General features: G+C 50.3%; 1 protein-coding gene across 1 annotated transcript; it reads right to left on the reverse strand.

The window, feature by feature from the left end:
- Window positions 1-389: 389 nt before the first annotated feature.
- NHLH1 (nescient helix-loop-helix 1) lies at window positions 390-5,480 on the reverse strand. The gene is made up of 2 exons (XM_066255165.1): window positions 5,271-5,480; window positions 390-1,472 (listed from the first exon to the last, which is right to left on the reverse strand). The coding sequence occupies exon 2, from the start codon at window positions 1,298-1,300 to the stop codon at window positions 899-901; it is 402 nt and encodes a 133-aa protein (XP_066111262.1). The 5' UTR covers window positions 1,301-1,472; window positions 5,271-5,480; the 3' UTR covers window positions 390-898.
- Window positions 5,481-11,786: the final 6,306 nt, after the last annotated feature.

The raw sequence follows: 11,786 nt of genomic DNA on the forward strand, positions 1-11,786 counted from the left end.
AATGATGGGCACTGCCCTGTATCTAAAGGAGGGATGTGTAGGTTTGCACATTTTCATGGTGGGCTGCAATGGAGGAAGCAGATGTGAGATCTGGCCCACCCATTCCCTGGATGAGTTGGGGGCATGATTCCCTACTCCAGAATCTAGTTTCTCATTCTCTAGCTCTGCATCCAGGGAGGGAGAAAATTGGGATGGTAGGAGTGGGAAGGGTCTGAAGGGGCATGCCAAATAGCTCAGAGAAGGCAAGGCACTCACTATCAAGTAAAATCCAAGGTCTGCATCCTCAGGAATAAGATAATAATAATAATAATAATAATAAACTAAGACTTTCCCCCTAATTTCAGCTACTGAGATTCCCTCGCAGACATTATCTCCCCAGACCACTCCTCCCCAGACCACTCTGCCAAACTAGACTTTAGTCTCTGAGGAAGAAGCCCACCCCACGCTAAGCCCAGCCTGCCCCCTTCCTGTGCTGATGCCCACTTCCTACCATGGCAGAAGCTGAAACAGGGTGGAGAGAGGATAGCGGTGTGTCTAGGTATCTGAAAATTTGGATGTGGCGTAGAAGAGACAGCAGCCCATGAGAGTGCTGGGGGGTGGGAAGCATATGTGGTGGGCTTAGTAAGTCCAGCAAAAACTGTATACTAACACTTCTAACAGCTGGGGCCAAACCACAAACTGCATAAGGTGCCCATCAGACCAGCCAGCCCGAGGATGCCTGGGTGGGTAATAGAAAGTAGCCTTCAGGACCAGTGGGGGATGCAACACGTTTCCTGGGCCTGGGCCTGGGGACCCCATGCCAGGGCACAGGGCTCAAGGAAGAGATGGCTGTTCTAGCCAGTGGGCGATGAGAAGGAACCTTGCAAAGCCCAAGGAAGGTGACGCATCCGGGCTGCCTTCAGACATCCAGCACATGGTTCAGGTAGGAAATGTAGCAGATGGCCAGACGCAGGATCTCGATCTTGGAGAGCTTCTTGTCCGGGGGCAGCGTGGGCAGCAGCTTACGCAGCTCCGCGAAGGCCAGGTTGAAGGCCTCCACACGGATCCTCTCCCGCGTGGCGTGGGCCGTGCGGTACTTGGCTGTGGCCCGGCGCCTGCGCCGCCGTTCCTCCCGGCTCAAGTGCTGCAGGTCTTTCCTGCCAGGTTCTCCTGGTTCCAGGCTCAGGGCCTGGACCCCTCCTGGACCCCTGGGCGCAGCCCCATCAGGGCCTGGCCCACCCCCACAGTCACTGAAGCCTGACTCTGTCTCAGAGTGGGTGGGAGGCAGGTCCAGCTCCATGGTGTCTGAATTGAGCATCATGGTGGACACCCTCTGCCCCGTGAGATCAGGATCTCCTCCCCACCCCTCCCTCTCGGAGCCTGAAAGTTGGTTGTGGGAGAGGCAGGAAGGGCCTGGAGTGGTGGAGTCTGCCACTGAGCTGGAGAAGTCAGAACCACTTCAGGATTTCATGGTCAGGGTTCCAGCTGGGAGCCTGAAAGAGAGCAGAGGAACTTGATAGGGAGGAAGGAGGGACAGCTCAGAGAGGAGGAGAACATAAGGAAGGTTTGAGAAGGCCTGGGGGAGGGGGAGTGCTGTGTGGGGTAAGAAGGGCAGAAGCAGGGAGGACAGGTAGGGGAGCATGTGAAGGAGTAGGAGGGAAGACAATAAGAAGCAATAGAATGCAGGTGAGCAACAAGGAATGAGAAGGTGATGCGGAGGACATGGGGTAGGATAAAACTGAGCAAGAGGATTAAAGATCTAATGTAAGACCTAAAACTATATATAGCTCCTAGAACAAAACACAGGGGGAAAGTCTCATGACATTGGGCTTGGCAATGATTTCGTAGATATGACACCAGAAGCACTGGCAAAAGCAAAAGAAATAGACAAATAGGACTACATCAAAATTAAAAACTTTTGACCTGACCTGTGGTGGCTCAGTGGATAAAGCATCAACCTGGAAACACTGACGTTGCCGGTTTGAAACCCTGGGCTTGCCTGGTCAAGGCACATATGGGAGTTGATGCTTCCTGCTCCTCTCCCCTTCTCTCTCTCTCTCACCCTCTCTCCCTCTCTCTCTCCTCTCTAAAATTAAAAAGTATGTATTTTAAAAAAAGAGTAGACCTAAAAAAAAATTTAAAAACTTTTGTGCATCAAAGAACAAAGTGGACAGAGTGAAAAGGCAACTTACAGAATGGGAAAACATACTTGCAAATCACCTATTTGATAAGGGAGCCAAAATCTAGAATATTATAAAGAACTGCTCCTCGCCCTGGCCGGTTGGCTCAGCGGTAGAGCGTCGGCCTAGCGTGCGGAGGACCCGGGTTCGATTCCCGGCCAGGGCACATAGGAGAAGCGCCCATTTGCTTCTCCACCCCTCCGCCGCGCTTTCCTCTCGGTCTCTCTCTTCCCCTCCCGCAGCCGAGGCTCCATTGGAGCAAAGATGGCCCGGGCGCTGGGGATGGCTCTGTGGCCTCTGCCTCAGGCGCTAGAGTGGCTCTGGTTGCAATATGACGACGCCCAGGATGGGCAGAGCATCGCCCCCTGGGGGGCAGAGCACCGCCCCTGGTGGGCGTGCTGGGTGGATCCCGGTCGGGCGCATGCGGGAGTCTGTCTGACTGTCTCTCCCTGTTTCCAGCTTCAGAAAAATGAAAAAGAAAAAAAAAAAAAAAAAGAACTGCTCCTCAATAACAAAAGAGCAAATAACTTGATTAAATCATGGGCAAAGGACCCGGCCTGTGGTGGCACAGTGGACAGAGCTTCGACCCGGAACGCTGAGGTCGTGGTTTCAAAACCCTGGGCTTGCCTGGTCAAGGCACACACAACAAGCAAGCAATGAACAGCTGAAGTGAAGCAACCATGACTTAATACTTCTTGTTTCCTGCCCCTCTGTAAAATCAATATATAAAAATCTTTTAAAAAATAAAACATGGGCAAAGGACTTGAATAAACATTTCTCCAGAGATAATATTCAAATGGCCAACAATATATGAAAAGAAGCTCAACATGGTTCATTAGAGAAATGCAAATCAAAACCACAATGAGATGTCACCTCACACTCATTAGGATGGATGCTAACAAAAACATAGAAAGTAACAAGTATTGAGGGTGTGGAGAAATTGGGACCCTTGCACCCTGTTAGTGGGACTATAAAATGGTGCAACCACTACTGAAAACAGTCTAGAGATATATAATCAAAAGAACTAAAATTAGAAAAAAAAATTGATATCAGGATCTTGAAGAGGTAGGTGTCTCCATTCCAATGTTCACTGTAGCATTATTCACAATTGCCAAGATATGGGAACAACCCAGACATCCACTGACAGATGAATGTTTAAGAAAGAGAGGCATATACATACGATGAAATATTATTCAGCCTTAAAAAGGAAGGAAATCCTGTCACATGCTTCCACATAGATGAACCTTGAGGACATTATGCTAAGTGAAATAAGCCAGTCACAAAAAAATATATATGATTCCACTTATATAAAGTACCCAAGAAGTCAGTTTCACAAACACAGAAAATAGAATGGTGGCTACCAGGGGCTGCGGGGAGGCAGGAAGTGGAGGTGCTATTTCACGGGTGTAGAGACTCAGATTTGCAAGATGAAAAGTTCTGGAGATCTGTTTCACAGCAATGTGAATGAATATACTTAACGCTGGTCAGCTGAATCCTTAAAATGGTCAATTTTATGTTGTGTTTTTTACCACAACAAAAATGTTTTGAATAATAACAAGAAAAGAAAAATAATCTGAGCGAGACGAAAGCCATAGCTCCATAGTTCAGAGTTGGCTATGACTCTGAACTTTTATCAGTGAGGTGGGAACGTCAAGGCTTGGCCCTGTGATTCCCTCCCCCCCAGGGCCCCCGTGCATCCTTGTGCGGGGAGGGCATACGGAGGAGGCTGGAATAAACACACAGATTGCCCATTGTAGAGTGGACTGGGACATATGGAGCTCGGCACAGCTGCCTCAGCTAAATGGCTCTCAGCCCATACCCCACTCCTGCATACGACCACTGCAGACACTAGATCCTACCACCCTGTCCACTAGAGTCAGGGAAAAGGATCTCCTCTGGCTATGATTCCCCAGCTCAGGACCAGCTCTTTGCTCTAGCTCTGACCTCAATAACCTCAGACCTTCCTCTGGCCCTTCCTTTGCAAGAAAGCTTGGAGAAAGGGCACATACTCAGCTTTCTACTTGGCACCCTCCCACAGTCCACGGTCAGTTCATACATGGCCTGCAGAGGACAATGTGGACAGCTTCTTGGGTCCACCATTATGGTGCTTGGCTAGGGTTTGCTTGTCTCTGGGACCAGAGGAGGTCAGTCAGTGCAAGGCAGCAGGAACATGGCCTGGGAAAGCTAGGGAAAGGGCTCTGCTTTAAGGGGTGTTAAGCAAGAACAGTGAGCCACTCACTGTGAGCTCAGCTGGACTTAATGGCCAGAAGCAGAAACATTGACACTCCCTCACAGTCACCATCACCCCTTCCTCGTCAGCCTTGGTTCTCCTCCCTGATAGACACCCTCACAGGGCTCAGGAACCCCCAAACTTGCCCCATCCCACTGCACAGAAGACAAGCTCAATTGTAGTTGACAAATTGTTACTAAGCTCTGGGGAGGTAGTACGAGGTCATCAATATTTGACTGGCATGTACACACACAACCATAACACATAACGGAAGGTGGTTAGTCTGAAATTTAGAACTCTATATTCTGGGGTCCAAAGGAACAGGAAGGGAGTGTGGGGAGCCCCACAGTCAGTACCTTTTGTACCTGTTCAGTCCCCCAACTCCCCTATCCCCATGCTTCAGGAGTCCAGCAGTGGGGTTCTCAACACATCTTTCACAGCCCAATTCTCCATTTGCCCAGTCCTAATATGTCTGCATCCCTGATCACTTTGCCCTGCCCTCCCTTCCTGTCTGCTCTGAACCTGACCCCTGCCCCATCTCCACCTGGCCCCAGTATCCTTCCCAGCTCCAGTCCTGGCAGCAGCTTCTATTTACCCATTGAGTCTTCACTCCAAAAGCCACTTCTGGTCTCAAAGTTCCAGGCTCCGAGGATCAGGGGGTGCAGCAATCCCAAACATCCAGGACATGCCCCACTTCTGCTATTCCCAACCCGACTGAGAAAAGGCAGGCACAGAGTCAAAGGGGAGAAGTGGGTAAGAGGGAGGTTCAGGGCGGAAAGACACAGCACACTAGACAGAACTAGAGGGAGGCTCCGGAGGGAACTTGAGCCAGAGTGGGAGGGACACGCCCACCCCTTCCCAGCCCATGGTTCCCCCTTTACCTAGGAGGACTCTGTGAGGGGATCCAAGCTGGCAGGACAGGGGCAGCGGTGACAGCCCCAGTCTCCTCTGGCTGCTCAGAACTCATCCATCTGCAAAGTTAGTGACCAGCTTTCTAGAGCTCTCGGGGGCAGCGTGGCATGGCTGTACAGGCTCCAGGGCAGATGAGAAGGGTACACATGATGGGGATGTAAGACCCACGAGGAAGGGGTGGGCTTGGCCAGGTACTGGGGACACCAGTACTCACACACTCACACACACACAGAGACTCAGACACATACACACCTGAGGTGGCCCAGCCCTACATATGTGTATATATATATGGAGATAAACACACACACGCCCTCAGCTCTCCATTGGCTGACCCAGGCTCCCCCCCCTCATCAATATTAAACAGGCAGGCCAGGCAGCCATTGGCAGAGGAACCTGGGAACTCCCCCCACATGGGAGCTGGAAGTGGGGGCTGGCCCAAGGGGTGGGGGGAGGCAGGCAGTACGGGAGCAGGGACATCTGTTCTCCATGCATATTTCATAAGTAAGAAATGGAGATCTGGGGAAGGGGTGCGGCTGGGGTGGGAGCCAGGGCAGAATCACAGATGAAACCCTCAGTCTCCTACAGCAGAGGCAGTAGGGACAGAGACCCCCAGCAAGCTCAATTTTAGTACCATGGTCCCATTCTAAGTCCCAGCACGACTTTGACAGCTTCTTCCCATGTCTCCTTTACCCTGGGAAAGAAGGTTGTACAAGGCACTAACAAGGAAATCTAGAAAAGCACAATGGACAGCACTAAGATGCAGAAGAGAACCCAAAAGTCCTTGCTCTCACCAAGCTCTCATCCAGAGGTGGGATTCAAATAATTTAACAACCAGTTCTCTGCCCTAATGACTGTTTTAAGTGTAAAAAAATATATACCAAAAGGTAGTTTATTATTTCATGCATTTAATACTTAAATAACAATAAAAGAGGTACACAAAACCAAATTATAAGAAAGTTTTAAAATATTAATGAAAAAATATTAAATAATACCTGAAAAAAAATAAAACTGTTATTTAAGATATTTCCATATTGCTTCTTGATTGGCATCCTCACCTGCAACTTTTTTCACCCATGAACAGAATGAACATTACTACGGGTGCTTAGAATACGCTGTTGCGTAGATGAACATTACAAAAGAGTAAGGAATGTAAATTTGTGATTTCCACATTGGGCAGCTGCCCAGGCCCCCACCTTAGAGAGAACAGTGATTACAAGTGCCATTTTAAGAACCTGTTAGCTGAACTCAACAAAAATGAGGTATTGGTTCTGCCAAACCAGTGCAAACCGCTGAATCCCACCACTGCTTTCATCCTTCATAAAGTTCATACCAACCGCCCCTTTCCCATACTGCCTGTGCCTACTGTTCAGGCCCTGCCCTCATCACCATGGTGCTCAATCACCCTATACCTTCTCATCCTGGCCTCTGTTCTCCCACCTATCCCACCACCCGGGGAAGCAGGATCAGATTCCTGACACAGATCCCATAAGGACTTTTTCTAGGCTGCCCAGCCCAACCTAATCCACTGGGAATTAGAACCTCTTAGGAAGAAAGTCAGGGCTAAAAGGAGCAAAGTGGAAGAGAGGAAAAACTAGAGTGTGAAGTATACTGAGGTAAGGAGGGCAGGGTAGCTCAGGAAGGCTTCACATATGCTGGGGCATCTAATGAGTAATAAAACTGGATACAAAATTATATACAAATGAGCATTAAGTTCATATCAGTAGTTCGGCTGCCTGTGTGTGCATGTCATGTGCATGTGTTTGTGCGTATGTTGCAGGGTGGCAGGAGCTGGGACCAAGGGACCCACAAAGAGGAAACAGGCTAGGGGTCAGTATCTGAAGTTCTCTCCCCCATTCAACTATATATTAAATGTCTTCATTAAACCTTTGCAAGTATCCAGAATGAACTATGGCTAGGACTCCAGAGACAGTGTGCTACAGTGAATAAAGTTGGCCATGTGACCTCCAACAAGTAATATAACCTCTTGAGGCTCAACTGTTCTTTTCTGTAAAATGGGGTTAATTCTACTGCTTCTTGAGTTGCCACAGAGATTAAGTGAGAGATAATGCAAGTGACCGGCCTGGACCTTAGTGGGGACCATACTTCATGTTTAGGCTGTTGGAGGCATTTGCTATTTCCTTTGCTGATCAATCTTTTCTGGGCTTTCTCCAGTGTAAGGAATTCCCGAAGGGGAGTCCTGCATTTCCTCCCCAAGCTCACCCATGCCAACTCCCCCCTAGGCAGGCCCAGACAGGTACCTGGACAGCAGCAGACAGGCTGAGCTGGAGGGGAAAGGAGGCTTGAGGAGGGGAGTCGGGGGGGGGGGCAGGGGATCAGGTGGCATCTCAGTACTTGCATCATCATTGCCATGGTGCTGATTAAAAACCAATTTCCACCTAATGAGCCCCCAGCAACAACAATTCTACCTCTCCCACACTCCTGCCCTCTATCTCATCCAAGAAACTGGGAGACCGAGAGACTCAGGCAAGTGTGCCATGAGGGAGAGCAGATATATAGACAAATGGGAGATGGGAAGGAAGCAGATGAAATGAAGGAAGAGACGTGGGGAGAGACAGACCCAGTGAGAGAGAAAGATGAGCAAACAGAGTCATTGGTAACAGACATGGAGAAGACGTCACAGGGAGAGAGAGACATATGGGATATAGAGACAAAAAAGGGGAGGTGGCAGCAGTATTGCCATATTGCCAGGTTGCCAAGGCTGTGTGGGAGACTCAGAGGAACAAGGTGAATGGGGCCTGGCCTGGGGCGGCACAGTGGATAGAGCATTGACCTGGACTGCTGAGGTCACCAGTTCAAAACCCTGGGTTTGCCCCGTCAAGGCCCATATGGCAAGTAATCGATGAACAACTAAAGTGAAGCAACTATGAGTTTATACTTCTCACTCCCCGCCCTCCTTTCTCTGTAAAATCAATAAATAAAGTGTTTTCATTTAAAAAAAAAGATATGAGTAGGGCAGGAACATGAGGACAGACCTGAAAAGAGGAGACCATTAAGGAGACACAGACCTGAAAGAAACAGGTGTGGAGAAACCGGATGTTTGGGGATGGACAGATACTGACCTGAGTCCTGAGGAAAGCCCCAAGTCAGGGTGGAGACACACAGACATGGCAGAGGCAGAACCCAGACAGCTGTGAGGAACCAAAAAAATATCCCCGACGAGAGACAAGTCGGGGACACGTGATAAACAGAACTACAGAGATGAGGGACTGTTATTGATCTCACAGGGTAAGACATGGAGGAAAACAGAAGCAGAACCTAGAGAGCCCTTAAAAGCAGAAGGGGACGTTGGAGGGAAAGAGTGAGAGAAGGGAGGAACCAGATCCCTGTGACCTGCCTCTTTTCAGGCCCTTTGGCTCACATCCTCTGACCCTGCAACCTCCAGCCCTGAAGCATCCGGCCCCTGCTCTCCCCAGTGCAAGCTGAGGTATGCCAGTAAAGGGGGACCTGGGGGTGCTCTGGGACCACCTCTTCCTCCTCTGCACCTGTCACCTCAGGATCCTGGGCTCCGGAGCCCCCAGCCAGCCACCACTCAGGGATTCAGTTTTTCTCCTCAGGAGAGTAGCTAAAGAGAACATAAATGTGTGATGAGGAGGAGCTGAAAGCATGGAGTGGTAGAAAGAACACTAATTGTATCAAACTTGGGGCCAGTAGACCTGGGTGACTCAGTCAGTTAACCTGGACTGAGTCAGCTTTTGTCATCTGTGAAGTAGGAACAAGGTTGCTTTCTGCATAGGACTGTAATCACACAACGCACGGGAAAGTGCCAGGTAAATTGTGACGTGCTCCCCCAACCTTTACATCTGTGCACAGTGATCTAAAGGTGGCGAGGTTTCATACACACGCATATGGGGCGTTATAATTGAGGAAGGCTGGGGCCGCTCTGAGGCCAGCTCAGGTCGGGGGGGAAAGGAAAACCCTGGAGTGTGTGTGGGGCTCTTTGCTGTAAGGAGGGCAGGAGGGACAGAGTTTGAGGGTGGGGGTATGCCAATGGCTTTATGCTTGTTATTTTGCATTCTATAGGTGTTCTCTTTTTCAGCTTACTAAAATCTCTTTTTATATCCACACAGCCTTTGAGGTAGACTGTTGGGAAGGGAGGTGGGCGTGTAGGGAAGACCCTGGGGCCTGGGCCTAGGCCTAGTCCTTGAGGGTGGGGGGAGGGCCTGAGGAGTTTGGAAGCAGTAGGTTTGGCAGGAGAGAGGGTGACATATGTGGGGAGCCCTGGGGACCCAACCAGGCAAGCGGCTGGCAAGGAGAGCAGACAGTGTTAACCCTTGCTGTGCCACACTGTCTGACCCTTCCTGAGAGTGGCCTGTGGCTGGGGCACTGTGTTTTGGGTCACAGGAACAAAGCAAGCAGAAGCACTTGTGTTCCTAAGGAACAGCTGCAAGTCCTGGACCTCCTTCCATCTTGAGGTGTGCTCTTTGCCTACTTCCACTGGGTCTTTCTTTGTCTCCATCTTTGCTCCTGTAGAAGGTGACAGCGGTTCTCCACTCTGGCTAACTACACAGTCTGTCACTCGGCTGCCAGCCTGGCTGGAAGCTCCCCCTTTCCAGCGCCCAAGCCCCTAAGCCCTCTCTTGTCCCTGGCCCCCAGCCTGGCAGCCTTTGTCTCCTAAGGCAGCCTTCCCTTTCTTCTTTCCTCTCCACTCACCTCTCCTTAGCTCAGAGCCCATCTCCAATCTTATTATGACCTCCGACCACTGCATCCCCCATCCCCCAGCCTCTTCTCTTCCCTCCCCCATCCATCTGTCTTCCCTGAAGCTCTCTTCTTTGTGTCCACCCATCTGTCACCACCAGCTCAGGCCCACTCCCCTCCTAGCCACGCCCACCTGGCCTTTCTCCCCTCAGGCTCCCTTTCCTCTAACTCTCCCAAGCTCCCTCTCCCCTTCAGCCCTACTAAGTGTCCCTACTTCCTACATCCTATTACTTCTTTCCCAGCCACCTCCTACCCCATGCCCTCTTTCATGTTTTTCCTCCTTTCCCTCCAGTTTCTCTAACTTCTTCTCAGTTGGTGGGGGAGGAGAGTGGGGACTCTAAGGTCCCAGCCCCCAGTCCCTGAGCAGCCCGCCAGCCTGAGCCAGAGGCTGGTAACATTTATGCACAGTTGCATCACCATCTTAGGCCTCCTGAGATACCTGCTGCACTCCTGCTCAAAGTTTTCCCTGGCTAGGAACAGGGGCTGTGGCTTCCCTTCACAAAAGGACTGTGGGAGCTCCTCGACCTCTGAGGGTTCAGGAAAGAATTGACCTGAGGCCCATTCCAACCCTAACCACCCGAGGGTCTCTGCTTCCCAAGCTCAACCTTCAGCAACTCCTGCCAAGCTTTTTATGCAGATGTGATGTGAGAGACGAGCCTCTTTTCTATGGCATTATGCCACAATTTCCCCAAATTCCTTCCTTCTCTGGGTTCGAGGACGATAATTGCTCCTCAGGCCTCCCTCTCTAGATTGATCCCAATACTTAAGAAAGTTCATGAATCATCAACCTTTTAAACTAGCCCTGCCCTGAGGACATTAAGATGAAAGGGAGAAAGGGAGGCTACACAGAACCAGACGTTGGTGCCAGGGCAGAGGGACCTCAAGGAGCTACCAACTCCACATCGCACAGATGAGAACACCGGGACCCAAAGAGAGGTTGTGCCCTTTCCAAAGCATCAAGGCACACCAGAAAATCTGGTCCGTGCTCCTCCCACAACCAGAAGCTCCTCCTTACTGGCCCCACCCAAAGCAAACCCTCCATCCTCTGGATTGGGGCAGAAACTGTTCACAGCACTGATTTTGCTTTGCAAGGAGCACATGCTGCTGCCTGGTTGTTTCATCTTGTGTCACATTCCATCCTGCCATTTTGGGTCTTCAGTCTGAGGGGAGGCAGACTATCCCACACCCTTTTAAGATGCTGGGACAGTGCCACATCCATAGCCATGCTCAATAAATGTTTATTACTGCTCTAGCTGCCAGCAGAGATTATACAAAATGTTCTAGTCTCAGCTCTAATTTACTGTGTGACCTTGGGCAAGCAACATCATTCCTCTGGGCTACTGTTTCCCCTATCAAATAAGTTATAGCACTCTAAGGTCTTCCATACTCCCTAGAAGAAACAATGTCCTACTGTATAAGGTGGAGTCTCAGTACAAAACACCAGACTCTGGGTGAAAATCTCCTCCCAAGAGGGGTCTTCGGGAGCAGTGGGCAAGATGTGGGAAACGGAAGAGGAGCTGGGGAGAGGCCAGCTGACAGGAAAGCCATCAGTGTTGACAGACAAGGTGTCATAAGAGGTAGAGGCCGGGTCCTGAGGCAGGGATGTCAGTTATTCAACTTGCAGCATGGGGCTGGTAGGTCGGTGTGAGCCATCAATGGGTAGGAGCAGAAAGGGTGGGAAGACCTGTTGGAAAAGGTGCTGGGACATGAATTTCAGAAGGTACAGGGGTGAGCAAGACCTGGAACAAGCAGGAGGGAGGCTAGGAGTT

The sequence above is a fragment of the Saccopteryx bilineata genome, chromosome 2 (genome assembly GCF_036850765.1).
Source record: "Saccopteryx bilineata isolate mSacBil1 chromosome 2, mSacBil1_pri_phased_curated, whole genome shotgun sequence".
Taxonomy (NCBI): Eukaryota; Metazoa; Chordata; class Mammalia; order Chiroptera; family Emballonuridae; genus Saccopteryx; species Saccopteryx bilineata.

Coding starts and splice junctions, on each gene's coding strand:
- NHLH1 (XM_066255165.1), bottom strand. CDS start 1,300: ATGATGCTCAATTCAGACACCATGGAGCTGGACCTGCCTCCCACCCAC.